The sequence below is a fragment of the Poeciliopsis prolifica genome, unplaced genomic scaffold, assembly GCF_027474105.1.
Source record: "Poeciliopsis prolifica strain line A6 unplaced genomic scaffold, Auburn_PproV2 SCAFFOLD003, whole genome shotgun sequence".
Classification (NCBI taxonomy): Eukaryota; Metazoa; Chordata; class Actinopteri; order Cyprinodontiformes; family Poeciliidae; genus Poeciliopsis; species Poeciliopsis prolifica.
Genome location: NW_026562378.1, coordinates 12,699,796 through 12,719,466, shown reverse-complemented (window position 1 = coordinate 12,719,466; position 19,671 = coordinate 12,699,796). Strand labels below are relative to the sequence as shown.

General features: G+C 38.3%; 1 protein-coding gene across 2 annotated transcripts in view; it reads right to left on the bottom strand.

Annotated features, from left to right (window-relative positions):
* Positions 1–19,671, bottom strand: part of grm2a (glutamate receptor, metabotropic 2a) — a 40,193-nt gene that overhangs the window by 3,693 nt on the left and 16,829 nt on the right. For both annotated transcript variants that reach the window (XM_055025297.1, XM_055025305.1), the window contains 2 exons: positions 6,207–7,044; positions 1,826–2,889 (listed from right to left, as the gene is read on the bottom strand). In XM_055025297.1, coding sequence (XP_054881272.1) covers positions 1,826–2,889; positions 6,207–7,044 — 1,902 coding nt within the window. The remainder of the gene's footprint in view (positions 1–1,825; positions 2,890–6,206; positions 7,045–19,671) is intronic.

Here is a 19,671-nt window from a genome sequence, read left to right as displayed (position 1 = left end):
AGATTTTCACTGGGGTGTGGCAACAATGTGAGTAGGGTTGTAAAACCAGGAGAACACTGGTAACGTGTCACTGCCTGTAAAAACTAGAGGCACTCCGCAAACTCAGTTGCTTCAGTAATTATTTATCAGTCAAAGAGGCGTTTTGCATCCACCTAATGAGTCCATTTGAGCTGTGAATTACGTTGCCTAAAGGGGCCAGAGGAGAGGTTCCTCTGAGCATCCCTGAAGTCCCAGGATAGAGGGAGCACAGCTGGGACTCAGCACCCCAGTCTTTCACACTCCATTCCACACAGCTACTCACAGGGACATACAGTTCCCATTTAGCCTTCATGGTCTTGCCTGCCTTTTTCGTGTTTCTGCAGAGGCAGCTGTGTCAGGAGGCTCCTTCCCTTTTTTCTCTCTCCTGTTTCTCTTTTATTGCGTGCTGGTGAGATCCCAGAGGGACAATCTCTCACAACTCAGGACAGAACTTCTACCAATTCAGTTTATCTCTCTATGCCTGCAGATAGCCATCACCCATTCAGCAACACATTAATGTATTTATCAATTTATCTGTTTGTGTGTGTGCCTAAAAATAACATCTGAACACTAGTTAAACCTTGAATTCTGAAAAGCTAAGCATTTTTTTAAGTGACGCATTAACACAAACATTCCAGTATGGACCAACATATTATAACATATTATAAAGGAAAGGTCAGAATATTTTAAGTAAAGTTAATCTTACAAGTAGCAGCTTATCTCATACCTGCAATAGATAACTCTCTTGACTTTTTCTTTAATTGTCATGTTTCCAAATTAGATAGTGCAGGAGACTTTTGTACACTTTTGTATACTTTTAAAGACCCTTTAACCTGTTGCCAGGTTTCCTTTCTGTTGTTATTGTCAGATAAGATTATTAAATATCACATTACCAGTAGTGTGTGAATGTGTGGAGTCTCTTGGACTAGATAAAGGGCCAAACAACTACAGGGCATTTACTATTTGTAGAAGGCCACCAACAATCACCCTATGTAAAACACAGGCATTCAGGGCTTTTACTGTTTGATCACCTGTTGTATAATACGGAGGATCAGTTCAGTTCAGAGGGTTTTCAATTCAACTGAAAAGAACAAATTAATTTTAGAGTTGACAAAGGGATGCTCTAAGTTAGTGGATCTTTCTTTGAAAAACAATTAAAGTGGTGCATAACTTTGAATTTTAATTTTATAAAAGCCAGCATTACTACTTCTAGTTTATCTCACAGATTTGAGTTTTAGTGCTTGAATCTTTAAATTTGAAGGGGCACAACTAAGCAGCATATTTTATTTTCTAAATAGCATATAGAATAATGGCTCTGTCATAGTGAAGATCTAATCTGACTGAATTTATTTTATGAGAGGCTGTGGGTGTTGGAGCGTTTGACATATTCTCCATTTACAGAATATTGCATACATGTTTTAATAGGATTTTGTACAGTTTAGGAATTTGAAGCCTGTTAATTAAGAGTATTATTGTGGGGCTAATTGGTGCATTTTGTATCCTGTTTGTTAGTTTTTCTCCTTTCTGGGTTTCTGAGTTCGACACACTTCACCACAATCCCCAGTCAAGACATTCTGAACAGACAGAGTTTAGGCAAGCACTGCACCGATGCATATAAAATATAATTTCCAGCACAGAGGAAGTCATTATCTACAAAGATGTATTCCACTCAAATTTTAAGAGCCCTAGACCATCTGAACAAATAATTTAAATGGTAACCACAGCACATGCTGAATGAAATGCAAAGAATATGTTATCTCAGAAGAAAGAGACCACATGACTGCTCATATGACCGAGTTCAACTTACCCTGTAGTCGCTGGCAGTGACATAGAAAATGGGTTGAAAGGCCAGCCAGATGATGCAGGTGGTGTACATGGTAAACCCAATGAACTTGGCCTCGTTGAAGTTTTCCGGGCATTTTCGGGTCTTGAAGGCGTAGACTGTGCAGAGGATGATGAGTATGCAGTTGTAAATGAGCGACACAAGCATGCTGGAGTCTTTGCTGTTACACTTAAGAGTAACTATGTCTCTCTTCTCCGGGCTCACTTCCTTTCTCACACCTGGGGCCTCCACCAACATCCACACCACCACCACCACCAGCTGGCAGGAGATCAGAGCCCCACAAATGGCAACCTGGGAGGCTGGGCTGATAAAGCGAGGCCTCTGGGCGCCGTCCTTCACGCCACTGAAAATCCGAGCAATGCGATTGGTCTTGGTAAGGAGCGCTGAGTAGCATACAGCAAATGAGGTGCCTAAACCTAACCTGCGCAGCGTGCATACTGCTGTGGAAGGCTTGGCGATGTAGATGAATGTCATGCTATAGCACATCAGCACTCCCAGCAGCAGAATGTAGGTGAGCTCACGTCCACTGGCCTTTACTACAGGTGTCTCATTGTTTTTAAGAAAGAGCCCAATGACAAATAGTGTACTCATCATCCCGAGACAGGAAATAGTGACAGGTCCAATGGCCCAGGCATCTTCCCACCGAATGTACTCCTCAGGTAAGTCGTAACAGCCTGTGAGATTGGCCAGAGGCCACTCTCCGAAGCTACAGTCAGCACAGGTAAATTCATCCTGAAGATACTGGTACGGCTGGCAGGGGATACATATCCAGCAGCACACGTCCCCAGGCTGCATGCTTTTTATCTCATTCTTCCTGCAGGGGTCGCTACACTGGGATGTGGGCACAACATGGCCAGACCAGGGAATCAGGCTGGTGTTTAAGGTCAGGCTTTGAGCCCAGTATCCAACGCTGCGGTAGACGTAGCGTCCGCCCTCTTTATGGTAGTGGAAAATGTTGTAGCGCCCAACGCTGTCTCCAAAGGCATCAAAACGAACTGCATTCTCAGTGTCGGGGGGACGAAAGGGTGCTGAAAGGAAACAGAAAAGAGGATGGACAAAAAGTGTTAGACTGTTGCACAAAGAATAACAAGCAGAGCACAAAAACAAACACAAAGAATATTTAATTTAAAGAAGTTTAGGACACATTGTAGAGCACATACCATTTCTAATTCATCATTTAAATGTAGCATAGCTTCTTATTGAGGCAGAACATATTGTAGGAGCTCTAACATATGTCAAAGAACTGTTATTCTACAGGACACAAGGTCTTTTTGTCAGTTTTTCAATGCCTTTTAAAATACACAACATTCTTATTTATATAAACAATAATTATACTGACAACTGGTTCATAACTATAATTTATTTTGCTTTCATCTTCTCTGACTTGGCTAGAAGCAAGTTATATTATATTTGATAATATTGATAGAGTAAATGTGTTTATGCTCAGTTTTTTGGTCACAAACATAATTTATTTTCTCATTAAAGTTCTGTCTGAAGATGTATCCAGACAAACCTCCTAACAGTTTTCTAACTTTTAGCAAAAAAAAAAAAGGGTTATTCTAGACTGCATTGTTATTTCAATATGTTGGGTTTCAACCTTTTTAAAAAAAAGGAAAATAAAATCTGGATTTTATTTGTGTAATCAAGTCCTGTTTCCAATTACTCCATCAATCATTTTATAAGCACATTTTATATAAATATGGAGACTGTGCTTTTGCATCCTTCCCCAGATGCTTGACTTGACATAAGGTACATCTCTTCATCTGCTGAAACCATCTGCAAATATTTGAGACCATATTGTATATTTACAGATTCAACTATTGCACCTGATTTATGAGCTGATAAGCTATTTATGACTCATAGCGTCCCAAAAAGTCCAGCAAAACTACACTTAGTTCAACTTTAGGGCATGCCTGAAACTTTTTTGTCTGACAGACTTTTGTGAAAGACATGAGAAAACCTTCAAATTTGACAAACTGTAGAAAACATGGACATGTAACTATTACAAATGATAAATCTTGAATGAATGTAAAGTTACAACAGTATTAGTACTATTTTAGTACTAAGATTTGCAATATTTAAGGCATAGTTATAGCTGCATGTCTAGGATGACACACAATGTTAAAGGGTCATTTTGTTTACGTTGAGTCATTTTTGTAAACTTGTGTTTACATCACACTTATGTTATTATTTAATACATATACAGAGCTTTGTGGTCCACCTGTTTTTTCCTTAGAGTGCAGTGATTCCCTTTGGGGCTGACTAATTTAAGGGCTTTAATCCACTTCAAACCCTCTAGATAGTCAAATCCTCAGGGCATGCTTTTTGTTCCCCTTCTTTTTTTAGAAAATGTGAAGAGCAGAAAAGCACAGCTGGATAAGATCACACTACCCCCTCCTTTATTTTTCATCACTGAAAATGTCAGTATTTCCATAAATCGAAGGATAACCCAAAGCTTTCATAAAAGTGAGAGCATTTGAATAGGTAAGATTATCATTTTCATAGTGTGGAGGAGCCGAAGCAGAAGCGGTTACAAGTTTTTTTTATGTGTCTGAGACGTTCAATTGAAGGCTTCTGTTCAGATGTATAAACAAACACCACAACATTAGGGATTAGAGAGAAATAGTTTTATCTTTTCTAACTAAAGTATTACAAAACTGATCTGCAGCAGCAGTGGAGGGATATGTATAATCCGCTTGCCACTTAATCAATATTTCATATAAAATTGGTGCAATTAATAAACTGCTTTAATCTAATTTGGCATGTGCAAATTGGATATGGGAAGATTAAATTGTCCTACATTGAGGCTTAATACACAAAGGAGTAAGCCAAATGTTAGAATAACTAAATATAATTAAGCTTTCTCAAAACTTTGCAGAACACAGTAGATATTAAACCCAAACTCAAAACATTTATAGTGCTTTGAAAACATGTTTTGAATAACTTTCAGTTTTTCTTTGGACTTATTTGAATGAACTTGATTTCTTTAAAACCACGAAATAAAACCCAATAGGGCCTAAAAATGCACCATCCTCAAGGTAATTTATTATCTGTTATCTGAAAATAAAATTTTAGAATTCAATTGTTGGTTTCAAAATACTCTCTTATATGGCATTTTTTATGTTTCCAGTAAAAACAATTTCTAGAGAATTGTCTTTTTGTGGCAGGTTGCTATAAAAACACACCTCGATGTCCAATTTTGCATTGGTTCTTTTTAGTAATTGTCTGCTGCATGGAGATAAAGCACATTTACTCTTTGGGTTTTGGAGAATATTTATGCCTGAACGATTCATGGGTCACGCTGAAGTGGCCTAACAAAAAACATTTCTGACAATTGCACCACTTTACAAGACGAAGAAAGTCCAGCAGGGCGGAGGACAAATATAAAAGATGAAGAATACCTTTGCACATTGATTCAGTATAACATTATGACCACAGATAGTTGAAGCGAATAGCCCAAACTATTTCTTAGGAATTGTATCTGTTGCTTCGAAGATAGTATGTTGCAAGAAAACATTTTGTCCTTGAAATTGCTGTAGAAGCAAGAACAATCTGTAGATCTGTGTCCATCAAAAGTGGTCCAAGAAAGGAAGAGTGGTGAACCAGTGACAGAGAAACGGGAGCAGAGGCTGGTCAGCTCCATCTAATAGAAGAAGGAAGCAAAAGTTGGTTCTAATAGAAAGGTGTAAGATTAGGCAGTGAATTGCAGTTTGTTACATAAGAGCCTACATCGCTGCACAGCTGTCAGAATGTCCATTCTTACTGCTGCCCACTGCCAAAAGAACCACCACTGGACATGTGAACATCAGAATCGGAGCCTTGGGCAATGTAAGGATGTGGTCTGTTCTGATGAATCATGTTTTCTGTAACATTATTTGGATAACCTCAGGCTTATGCATCACTTAGAGGAAGGAGTAAAGCGGTGGAGACAGAACTGTGAGTGCTGTCATCTGTATGGATGTCACTTTGACATATTCTACCTGTCTAAGCTATATTGTAGACAATGAACACCCAGTCATGGAAACAAAATTTTCAGATGACTCTAGCTTCTTTCAGCAGAATAATACACCGAACAACACAGTTCACAAAGAGTTTTCACAATGAGTAATAGACTCAGGGAGGTTACAAATATGCAACTTCACTCTACAATTTAGAAGATCATATCAGGGCTGTTTGGGCAGTAACAACCTTTTATGAGGTGGATCCCCATACAGGGGGCAAAGACACTGTTAGGAAGAAGTCATAATGCTATGTCTAATTTATGTTAACTGAGCATAAATATTAACTAACTTGTGTCTTGGGCATTATTTTTACACAAATTGTTTAAATGAAAAATTGTACTTACCATCAAACTTGACTTTCAAGATGTAGTCCCTGTAAAACTTGCGTCCATTTCCTGGTTTGAGAGCATCACACACCTTGGTGTGGTTTGGGCACAAGGCCTGCCTCATGTTGTGCAAGGCGGTGGCCATGGCGTACACAGCATTCATCACAAACATGATCTTTGATTCTGGCTGAAATGGAATCTCGTGGAGTGAGTGTTTTCCACACACCAGATCATGGAGACTGCACTGAAACTGGTTTTCCCAAAATTCCCTGAACCAGGGATTTCTGGTGTTGTTATATGGATGCAGAGAGGTGAAATATTGGTTGAAGTGGGGGATTTGATAAGAAGCCAGTTCAATGGTGAACGCCCCATCTGCCACAGCTTCACTTCCTCTCACCACGCTCTCCTGCGCCCCCCAGCCATCACTGGCCACCCAGGTGAAGGTGACGTTCATCCGATTGGCTGCCACCAGCAGTTCCCGGGCGTCTTCACTGCGGGTGAACAAGATGACCACTTTGGCGTTGGACTTCTGCTGAAGAGAGCGGATGACGTTCTCATAACTCCAGCGGCTCATCGATCGGCTCACCTTGGCTGATGTGGCAATGCAAATCTGTCGAGCGCGCGCCTCCTGCTGGAAGGCGTCGATACCAGTCTCGCCATAGTCACCTTCAGAGGCCACAGTCGACACGTAGGTCCAGTTAAAGTAACGCAGGATTTCTGCCATGGCCTTGGCCTGGTAGAAGTCGGGGGGCACCGTGCGAGCAAAGTAGTCATAGCGCGTCTTGTCACTCAGCTTGGCACTTGTAGAAGCGTAGCTGATTTGGGGGATTTGAAAAAGTCGCAGGAGATTTGCAACCTGTAATAAAGACAGAGCACATTAAACAACGTTTATACCAACCTTTGCACAGTTTCGATGAGTCTTGTTAATCAACAATGCTGCAGCACCTTGTAAAGATTAATATTTATATTTCCAAGGTTTTTACTTTCCTTTATAAAGAAGAAAAGACAGAGATCAGGATTACAGATGAGGACAGAGTTCATCTGATTGAAAAGGATTCGATCTATCAATGAATCCTGAAACTTTTTCTTTTTTATGAGAGCTATTGTCAGTGTTGTGACACAGTATATGGGACGGAGAAGAAACTGCAGATTATTTTTCGCTTCAGGCACTTTTTTGGATGCGTAAAGGGAGCCAGACTCATAAATTCAAAAGAACACCAACTTATGGTTTAGCTAAAGTCGACTCTCCGAGAAGCGCGCTTTAAAGAACACATCTTGAATGCCAATGACTTTTTTCAAAGGGGGTTCAGAAGGAAATTCACATTCGAAGAGTATTTCCATTTCAGATTTATGCTGTGGATTCACCAACTCAGTTTTTGCCTATAATTATGAGTAAGACAGGAGAAATGTTGACAGTTGTAACTTTAATCTACAGTTTTGTAAAAAAATAAAAAAGCAGAAAGCGTAATCTTCAAGTGATTTGAAAACCTGTAGGTCTTGTGTGAAGCACTTTGAACTGCCTTGTTGCTGAAACGTGATACACAAATAAACTTGAGTTGACTTGATTGCAATGCCGCTGTCACTCAGCTGATTCTGGAATGCCTTTCAGCTTATTTTGAACTTTACACCAGCAAAATATTGAGCAGTCTCAGGTCAGTCTGAATCTATTACCAAAGAGGAGCAACGCCAGCTACAAAAGCACATCAGCTTTAGCTGCAATTTGGGTCGACAGTGATGTGGGAAAAGAATGACGACACAACATTTAATTATTTTGCAATGAAGCATTTTAAGGTCAAGTTTATCAGACAGATCAGTGAAACACATGACTGATTATTTCAAATGAGTTCAAAAGTTTATTTCCCCCCCGAGCGTTTTAGGTCAGCTGGAGAAAGGCTGGCTGCGCAGACAGCATAAAAATTACTTTCATGTGTGACAGTTATTGTCTTTCCTTAAACTACTTTGACAGCCTTTCTGAACTCGTGAAGCAGCGTCTGGAGGCAGCATGCTCACTCTTTCACACAGAAATCAGACTGTAATCAAAAGTGGCAAGTGACATTAACACTGATTACTTTGTTCATTATCAGATTACTCAAACCTTTATGAAGACTCACAAAACCAATTTCTGTTCTTACAGCTTCTAATGAGTTTTTTCCATAATCATCTCATGACAATAAATTAATACCTCCCAGGATAATGTGATAGAAAGCACCCTGCTCAATTATTGGCAGTGCTGATACAGATGTGCATAAAAATGTTACGTAATGGAAACTTGTTGACACTTTTCTGTAACTGTGGAAATTTGATACAGATTTTACTTTTCTAACCTGTGAAGAAAAAAAACACATCCACTTTCCTAAGATGTTCTCTTGTTATTCCCATGTTGAAGCACTGCAAGATGAAATGTCTGTCTTTGTCTTAGGTATTTTTATTGGAAACATGAAGTTATTGATCACTTACTAAACATTTGTAAACATGTTGATCAGCATAATAAAAAACAATATTTTCAGTTAAATGTATTTTATAGTTGTTACAAGGTAATGGTGACTTTTTTAAAGCAATTATTTTTACCCTGAGATTGGTTGCCAAGTTTTAGGTAATATGATTGTAATTATCACTTTAATTATTTAATTTAATATTTGATATTTAATTATTATCTGATTTTTCTTCTTCCTTGGTGCAGTTTTGAGCTTGTGAACAACATCAGCTTAGTAATAAACAAAAATCCAGTAAAATGAGACTGAGAACCAACAGAGCTGCTCACCATAATGAAATGTTGCTTCCTATGAAAACATTTGCACATATTTGTGGTTTGAAAGGTGGCGTAAATAAGTGTAGTCGTTTTAAGCACACATCAATCTGAATAATTTAGGAAACTTTGTCTGCATTTTTTGATTGATATAACTTAAAATTACATTTCTTTGACTATCAGACATTTATTTAAAATACTTCATGTTTTTAAGCCTTTAGTGTCATTCATTTATTAGAAGCTAGACAGGCAGAAGGGTAAAGAGAGAAGGGGAGGACATGCAGTATATGGTCAGTAATTGAACCATGGATAACTGCACTGAGGAATGGAGACTCTGCATAAGGCATTCTTTGTGCTCAGTTTCTTAGTTTATTCTTGCACTTGGATTTATGTCTCAGATTATCATCAGGTCTTTCCGCCTGCGTTTGCGGTTTTCTTATGTAGAGTTCTGCTTCCTTTCCCATTATTATTAATCCTCCCTCAGTCTGCCTGTTTGCTCTCCTTCGCAGCTGTTCCTAATCCTCTGATCACATCTGCATTGAAAAGCTGTCTCCACTTTTTCTCAGTATAATCTCACTAGTTTTTATCATTCTTTGCTGGTTCATTTGTTCTCCTGGACTCTGCTTTATACTGCTCCTTCCTTAGCCCCTTTTTTTTAAGCTTTAGCTACCTTCATTGAATGCCGTTTTGGATTTGCAGTCCTTACCATTGATATAATGGTATCAAATTGTTTTATTTCTGTTTCACATCTGCATACCTTCATTTGGACCTGTCATATCTACCACATTAATGACCATATAAAATGTATACAATAGTTTCTCTTGGGGTTCGAGACAATGTGGCATTAATTATTAATAATTACTGAGGACACATATATCTATTAACAGGCAGTCCCTGAATTTTAATAGTTAAAGAGGCTTAATTATGAAAATGTTAAAACTATGAATCATTAGACAATAAAAAAGTTCAGATCAGATCTGAGCTTTGTAATTTGTGACAGTTTTGCTTCACTTTTAGGTCATAAACATATATTATGTACACCACCAGAGGTGAATTTCAGTAACTGCATGACTCCAAAAGCTGGATAAGATTGACTGGTTTTCTAGGAGTTTGCCTGTCCCTTGTGTCTGGTGTCTTCTGTCAGTGTATCCATTAACAGAGAAAGGATTGTGTGGAGGTGTGAAGAACAGCCAACATAAGAACAGTGGATGTTCTTATGTGCTTTAGAGCGTAAACCACTGGGAAAAAAGGTCATATTTCTCTCATTTAACATTTTGTTCAGAGCAACATGACTTATGCTGCCACCACTGTCAGCACTGAAGCTGAAAAACAGACCCAGTAATGATCAAAACTGTTGTCAAAGAAAGGACGAGGATGGCAGTCTCAGAAAAAAATGATTTCTATGAAGATTTTGATAATTATCAACATGAATCCCTACTGAGATTTGATCAGAAGTAAAGTTTCAGGATTTATTGGTTCGTCTTTATGAAAGATGGATTATGGTGTTCAAATTGGATGACATTTGTCAAATAAGTGGACAGATACCTTACGAAGCTTTAACTTGAAAGAAGAACTTACAGAGCATTTTTACAGTCATACTGACTCCTCAAAGCCCCTTTACACTGCAGCCATGCACACCGATGAACACATATTTATACACTGAGATCGGTGGGCAAGTGCTGTTCCCGGGGTAACATCGACATGTGACAGGACAAAGCTGGAATCGAACCTACAACCTTCAAAACATCGGAAGACAACTTCTCTACTCACAGTCACATATACTACAGTCACCACTACTACCACTTCATTTTATTGGTTTGACCTACAGAGCAGTTAGAGGAAATAGTGTGACAGGAAGAAGAGAAAGTTTAATAAGTACCCACTGCTGTTGGGTTTTTTTTCTATAAAGATTTCTTTTTACATTCTAAAGGAACAATTTATCTCAACTTTGAACTTTCTTATTATTTAAGATTTGAAACTGGCTATTTATATTCATTGTGTAAAAGGATATCAAATTTTCCTTCTCACTTTCTGACATTAAATCTGTAATTATTATGACTGTTACATATTATTTCAAATCAAAGTGACAAAAAAGGTTATCAGTGTTTTTACTCAGACAGCCGTCAATCAGAAGAAAATTTGACAGAAATTCTAATAAATTGCTGGATAACTAATAAAGATTGGTATATTTTAACAAAAAAATTTATTTAATACACAGTGCAGTGCAACAAAAAATAAAGAAGCATTTATGTAATAATGGAATGGTCTTTTTAAAGTAAGTGAGGGATGCTTATGCTGTACATTTGATGAGTTGCTGTTCAGTTTGAGGAGCAGCGCTCTCTGCAGGTCAACTGACTCTAAGTAATTTATTAACTGTAACTTTCAGAGTAATTTCAGAAATTATTCACTCCATTGTAAGGATGTTGAGAACAAAACTATTAGTGGTCCGTGTATAACATTATTCAATACCAGGATAAGATTTTTAAAAATCCTTCATCCATGAAGCAGGAATTTTTCAGTACTTGCAGCACAGTGTGAGTAATTTCTATATGGTTACATTAAATAGAGCTCTAATCTTCTCATAAAAGAAGCCATGTTCAAAAGGCTGTAAAGAAGTGACAGACAAGTCACTGGCACTAATAAGGGAACCTTTAGATCTTTACAAGCATTACATAAAGAGCCAACGCTCTCCAACCTGCCAAAACTCATCAACGATATGCTGAAGACTGAGTCTATCATGTGACAGTGATGGGGATAAACAAGCTGAACTGTTGGACATACAAATACAGAATCCTCCCAAATTATTCATGTCATCCTGATAGAATTATTATTGCTAAATGTTACAATGTAGAAATGATCAGCTAACCGGCCTTGACAATGCAAAGACTTTCTTTGACTAATCTCTGCTTTGATGACTTCAAAGGAGCAAGAGATACGATTGAAGAAGACAGCAGAAGCCAGAAGGAGTAAACTGCATGACATCAGAGAGTGTGGGCCAGGGAAAGGTGGAAATGTACCATGCATACAGTCATGGTTGGCAGTAAATAGGTTTCTGCTTTCTTTCTTTGTGTTTATCATTTGCCATTGCTTTTGCAACCTCTGGAAAAAAGCTGCAAGTTATAGTCAAATCTGGGAGATGGTTTATTTTGTTATTCAAAATGGGATTTTGCTCGAGAAGACTTTTATTGTGTGCTTTTTCAATCCATTTTGGCTTTTGGTATGTCTATTTTATTATTTCAGACATGTATGCTATTCATTTTGGAAAATAAGTAAATCTTGAGTAGGGCAGCTTTTGTATTCAGAGGCTTTTAGGCATGAGGTGACTACCTAATAATGAAGACGTCTTCCACTCTGTCCTTAGCATTGCTCTAATTTTTAACAGAATAAATCCCAGTAAACATCTAGATTTCTAGTTGCAACCCAGCATCAAATCTTGAACAAGACAAGTTATTCTGTTCTGTGGACCACAGTTTCTCATTTTGTGGACTTTCATTCCACCATCACAGCCACAAAAAAGTCAGAAACCAGTTTCTTGCTGCAAAGCATCACACTTCATCCACAGGCTTGCTTTCTTTCCATAATGCATCCTGGTGGAGTGTCTTCCTTATGCAAGCAATGCCCATGGACTCAACCATCCAAATGATTTGAAAGAAAATGGGATTCAGCAGAGCAGGACACCTTCTTCTATTCGTGCTGGAGCCGACTGTAATGCTCAACTGGATGATGTTGGTAGGAGACAGTGGGACCGAACCCCAGGCCACGAAAGGAGTCTCAGATGCAAAAACCAAAAAAAGATGAAGCATGCAAATTGTGCGCTGCAACAACTTTTTGGAAAAGAATCAGCATCACATTGTAAACAGCTTGAGTACTTCCAGTCATTTTGGGGCATTACAGAAAAAAATGTCCTGCAGACATTTTACAATGATTCATTTCTAATTGTGTAAAACTAAATGAATAAATTGATGATTCCAAAATCTTATATAACTGAACATGAATCATAATGAATTAAAACATCCTGAAATAAAAAAGTAAAAATAAGCATATATTTGTGAATACAAAACAGTTTATTGCAATAATTATCTGTGAACCTAAAGAGTGCGATCAAAATATTTCCCATGAGAAACTTAGTGATAAATTGTGTTTTTTCCAGCATGATGAACCACAGTGTCCATCATATTCATCATGCTCAGGCATAAAAATATTGACATTTTTGGTCTATATCCAAAAAAAATTAAAATCCTAATTGCTGAGGAATTCAAAAAAGCTTTTTCAAACTTATAAAATACCTTATAATAAACTTAATATGCCATAGAAACACATGACAGAGAGTTTAATAACAATGTAATTGAAGGTTTTTGTGTTTGTCTCAGAACATTTTGTCACAACTTCAGCCAGAATATAAAAAACATTGAATTCTCAGAGAACAGTGCCTTTTGCGACTTGCAGCCAGCGTATAAAATATTTTCTACGTTGAAAGAAGCAAGGGGAGAAGAGAAGATGAAAAAGAAACCTGTTGCACTGCTTGCTTTTAGAAAAAGAGGACAGGAACGCTGTAAAAAGACCTGTGCTCACTGCACCATGTACCTGGGGCATAATGAGGACAGCATGATGCAGTCAGCTGCTACGCTGGAGGCGCGGGAGTCCTGAGTGAGAGCACAGAGCACATACCCCTCTGTACGGGGCGTAAAACAACGACCCAATTTTTAGGATGTGAAGAGAAAATAAGGAAAGTGCAAGCTGTTCACATCTGTTGAGTTTGATGGGTGTTTGTGCTGAAACAGCAATAGTTCAATATGCTCTGTGAAGGAGACACAGAAGAGAGAGAAACGAGAGGCTTGGAAGTGCAAAAGTGAAAGCAAGTAGAAGAGTGATTGAACACGTCATTTTAAAAACAATGTAATCAAAACACCTCTTAAAGATCAGGAAATATATACTTATTTATAAATTGTATTCTAATTTATGTTACAGTGAGAATATGAAAAATGATTGTTCATGTTCAGATGATGATTTCTGAGTCTGTGTAGAGCCAGGCTACAGCAACATGGGGTAAGTCATTTTATATTTAAGCATTTACTTACAGCATAAAACTGACCTCAAAGATAAATTAAAACAATAAAGATATTTTTATAATCGATGCCAAAAGTGAGTAGATTATGGTTTGCTTAATAATTTCAGATATTCCGTGCATTTCTTGTTGCTTTATTGATCTATGTTATAATTATTGTTCTTTTAAAACAGTGACTATCATTTTCATATCAGAGCCAGGATGGCTTGAAAATTAATGAGAGAATATTTGTTGACGCTACCTATGAAACATGCACAACAAATCTGCAAAACAAATCTAAAATTATTTTCTAGTTCTTGCTTCCACAAGTGATGGGAGGTCTGGGGGCCAACAAAGGAATAAAAACAGAGACAGAGAGACACAGCAACATCAGAGTGGCCTGATCCAGGAAATATCAGCCCGACTTTGTTGGACGGTCTTGATTATGTCTACATGAAAAGCCCATCTGCTCTTCCCAGAAGACTCTCGGTGTGCATATCTACAGCAGTAACACTATTCCCAAAGCAGCGGTCGTTAGCTCCACTCAGTGTCACACGTATATGGCCCGGCACAGCTCTGTGAAACACCCTGACATATGCATACATCAGCGGTGGACAGGCACGAACACTATATTTACACATGTTCAAAACATTATGCAGTAAAATCTGTGCTAGATGATGTCTTGTAATTTTTAATTTAGCAATCCGGTTTCAATAAGAAGTCTGTTGAAAACGAAATACACAACTTTACAGGAAGGAACTGAATCACAACCCCTGCTTGTTTGTGTTGATTTTAGTTTAATTGAATTATTGCTAAATGTTTATCTCAGTGTGATTAGTCACTTCTTACGCTAATTAAAGGTTCAGGTTGAAGTGTGGTTATACTTGATTGATGCCAAATAAATCTTGTCTGATTATCAGAGACTTTTTAACATCCTCTTCATTAACTTTTTTGACTGCTTCCTCATGAAAAGCATTAATATCAGAATCACTGGAGTGCTCAACAGCTGTCTGCTACCAGCTGACAAAATGCTCAGATGCTGTTTGGATGTTTTTGCTTCCATGTTGTGAAATTTATGTCACTATAATTATTTTCACACTCATCTGTTGGAGATCCCCAGAAACTGCTTTCTATCTTTTTACAAGCTAATAAACTATTACATGACAATAAATTGATCTGATACACTCAATTGGTATGTGCCACTATTGTCATGCAACTGGTAGGATTGCATTTAAGTTGCACATCGTTGAATAGTGAGATTAGTAACTGTGATATTAAGGCTTCTTAATTTAGTGACAGCTGCATCGGAGGTACAGTTTGAGAATAAAATATTATTTGGTTGATCATTTTTAGGTGCAGCTGACTGTACTTCGTTGTGAGATTCAGCCATTAAATTCAGAGAGCATTCACAGAGTGATGGACACGGTATGTATTTCAGCAGCTCATATATTGGATTCTGCCGAGCCACTGAATTATCCAATCACTGTCAATTATTCACAATTTCAGTGCACATTATTCAGTTTCATCTATGAATGATGCATTTCCACGAAACCATTTATCACCATAGTTCTTCCTGATGCAGATGTGTGAGTTTCGATGTTTAAATCCTCTGCATCGATCATAGGTGCTCTCATATTAGAGGGAGCCTCTCTGAAATGAAGCAGAGTTATGTGTGATGGATTTAACTCGGATTGGTGAAAGTTTCTAATTACAATATATTAAATCATCAATATGTTTTTATCACTTCTGTGATTTATGGAACGTGACACTTTTAGTTAATTGCCTGAATGATGAAATCTCACTTTACATAGATTCTGCTTGTTGATTTTGTCCTGATTTGTTGTATGTGTTCCACGACTTTCAGAAATGTCCTGTAATTGATTTGTTCTGCGAACATTAGAGAGCTTGATATTCAAAAGGTGTTGTCCCTCTTATGTGCCCTGGTGATTATGATCCTTTGCCTGCCGATGCTCTCTCACCAGTGAGGCAGATATAGTAGCACTATCTGCTGTTTGGGTAACAAAAGCAGTCTTGCTCATGTTTTATTCAAAAGCAAACACTCGAGGCGAGATGCTCCTGGGCTGTAATAGGAGGATACAGCACAGTTTGGATTAATCTACACATTTAAGACAATGCATGGCAACAAAGCAAATATGCTATAACAGCTAGCCTGTTGAATCATATGAATATATTTTATGACATTTTATATGTCTTCAGAGTTGCATCCTGCAGAGTTTCCACTGCAGGATGTTTTCCCAGGAGCTAGAGTAACTTTCCAATGACCCTCTTCAACCCCCATTTTTCCCAAAGTAGGACCACTAATCAAATCAGATTACCTGAGAGATTATTTTGTTGTTGCATTATATCTGCTCTGTTCTGTTTTCTTTTTCATCTTATATGGTGTAGAATTGGTGTGGCTGATGATGCTGTGAGCACAACGGATCCTCGGCATCAGTCGATCCGGCAATGAATCTCAAGAGGCTTCTGAGTAAAGACTGTTAGTGTATGACAGTCTCATGTCAGTCATGACATGCTAAATGCTCGATATCTGGGCAACAGAGACGACACGTCACAGTAACATGTACTGGACGACACAGTCAGCTGTTAGCAAGCTAATCCACCTCATTTGCTTTAGCTACTCCTCTTTAAATCTCTATCTGGTTGTTTGGTTAGAAAGAGTTCCTCGCCCATTTTGGTCAATAGGCATGTCCCAATTGAAACTTACTGACAATTCATACCTTCTGTTGACTTTGTAATAGGTAATTTTATTTATATACATTTTCAGCAACAAATCAGTTCAATGTGCTTTACATGAAGGAAACACCACAAAACAGCAAACCAAAAGAAAGACAAAAAGGTAAAAGTATAAAACTACATATTGGCGGCCCATGTTTTATAAGAATAAGAAGTTTGTAATTTATAAACTAATAGTGGTTGCTCTGGATTCTTGTTTTGATAAACATTAAATGTTGTTCTCCATGTTTGATTATAAAACTAGATGGCACTTTCTAAATTTGTTCTAGATTTGTAAACTAACAGGAGATTCTCTGGGTTTTGCTCCAATATTAAAAGTTGAATGATAGATGTTGATCTAAGTTTCTCTAGAAAAACTGATGAGATTTGGATTATAAGTTTGCTCTAATTCCTGATCTGGGTTGAGTGAAGAATAAAACTAAATATTTCTGTCCTCGACTGCTAGATAAGAATAAGTACACCACAATTTATAAACTAGAAGAAGTTTCTCCGGGTTCAAACTAATAAATGTTTTCTGTTTTAAGTGTTGGCCTAAAATAATATGTACTCCACAGTTTATAAAAGTAGCTAAATGTTAGCGCGTACTCCACAATTTCTAATAGCAACAGGTTTCTTGGTTGCCAAACACAACATTTACATACAGCCATTCATTTTTGTTCTACATCTTACAGTAAATACTATAATCAAATCAACTTTCTACAAACAACCGTTTATAGTTTTATTGCTGGAAATCATTCCCTTTATTTTTCCAACTGGAACGCATTTCCTCTGACACTACAATTAGTAGTCAAAATGGTCATGGTTAATTTAGCATCCATCACACATTTCAACAGTGGCTGTTAAACCAAAACTACTATGAAACAATCTAACATTAATGCAGTCTTGGTCTGATTTCATGCTTTTTTAATCACATCCTGGGCTCTGCTGCTGCAGTGGGAAGTCATGCATCTCTCTAGATCACTGAAGTTGGTTAAAATGAAGAAGAGGTCTGTGGCACAGTAGGGAATACAGTTTTACTTAGTGCCTCTTGCAACCTTGGGTCACCTCTGAATGGTAAACGTGCTTGACTTTTTTCATACTTTCCCCACTGAAGCTTTCAATGAGCAAAACATGATTAAATCCAGCAGGTCATTGTGTTTCTGGGCAACAGTTCAGGCCCTTATGCGTAAATTAAGAGCCTGTATGTAGTAAACAAGTCACCATGGAAAAATCAGGAGGGAAATGTTCAAGGCTAAATACTCGAGTCACATAAATTTTTTCTACAAGTACACTCAAACTGTCCAGATGGCACTACAGACTTCCCTCTAACTGTTTATAAGATCCAGGCTTTGCTTGTCAAGCGTTTTGACGCCATATGAAGCCATGTGACTCACTCCTTCTCCTTCCCCGCTTACGTCTGCCTGTCACTGTCTCAGTGTTTCTGTGAAACATGATCCGTTGGTGCGATTGCTCGACATCCTCTGTGTGTGACTGCACACCTCTGCCAAGCCACCAGACAACCCGGCTGCGGCCACAGATGGGGGAGATGGGGCCTCGCCTGTGAGAGCGTCACAGAACTTCGCCTCCTCACTTCAACTCAATCTGTGCCCGTATAACGCCAGCGCGGCCGAGCCTGGAGCCAGATCCGCCCTCATGTCTGCGATTGTCACCTCGCAACACCGGCAGCACAGCAACACAATTCGACATTGTGACACATTTAGGCAGCACTCTGCGTTCTTACCACCTGTCAGTTTGCCGTCTTCATGCCTTCATGTTCTTCGTTGCCCAGACGGCGAGGGGCTTTTTAGGCTGATGCAGTTATGTTTCCTATAACTGCCTTTCCCTCTGAGGTGAAATACACTCATCTGTATTAACCACCTGCTGTTGTCACCAAGGGGCAGACCTTGTAACCTTTCACACAGTGGGGCTGGTTCACCAAAAGGTCTGACAGGCTATAGATTATATGCACAAACCAGCCAGTTAGAAAGGACAAAGAAATTATGTGGAGATTGTATCCAGCGGCAGCACAGAAATGCCACACATTCCCGTGCCCCAAATGCATATCTTTGTGTAATACTATCATCAACTGGGCAATAAAATGTCTGAAAAGATACACCTCATCTTATTTGTAAAGGGCACGGTTTACGCAGCAAATCTTTAAAACCTTACGAATGTGCAAAATAATTATGCGGTCACAGGCCGTTTGGTATTTACTGCCATTATTAAACACTCACCAGCCAGCCAAGATAAAGAACCGTGTCACAGAGCAGAAAGCTATTCATGGTGAGAAAGAGAGCTGCGTCCTGTGGTTTACTCCCACTGATGGGGAAGATACAGAAAGAAGCTCAGGCAGACCTCAGGCTCTTAATAGCACATCCATAAATTACCACAAGACAAGGGCAGTCTCTAAGGAGTCCCAGATGCAGGGTTTCGCTAAAATTACACCTCGTTTATCAACTCCTTTATTTCCGCGCTGTGTGCCTTTCACCAGGAATCCTTCCACTGTTGCTCTGAATCCTCCTCTTACATCACTTCCCTGGGAGCGCTCGATCTGTGCGCTCGTCAGTACTGTACTTCATGCTGTTTTGTCATCATTACAGTAAATGCTCACAAAGTTCTGCAATATTTAGAACAGCCTACACAATTAAAGACAATCACTTAAATGAGACATCTTTGTTTTCTGTTCAAGAAAAGAAACATTTATTTCTTTTCTATTATCTGAATTCTTCTTCAGATGTCTTGCATCCTTTAAATGTAGTCCATCACAAATCTAATTTATTTATTTGAACATTTTTTGACTTGTAAAATAACTTTTTCCATTTCATTTTTTAAATTGTCTTTCTTTCTCTTTTGGCTAATTGTGTTTGTTTTAAGCACTGAATCATCTTACATCACTTCTCTGTAAGCCCTTGACAGATGGAGACACACAACTATACACACCTACACCTCAGCACAATTTA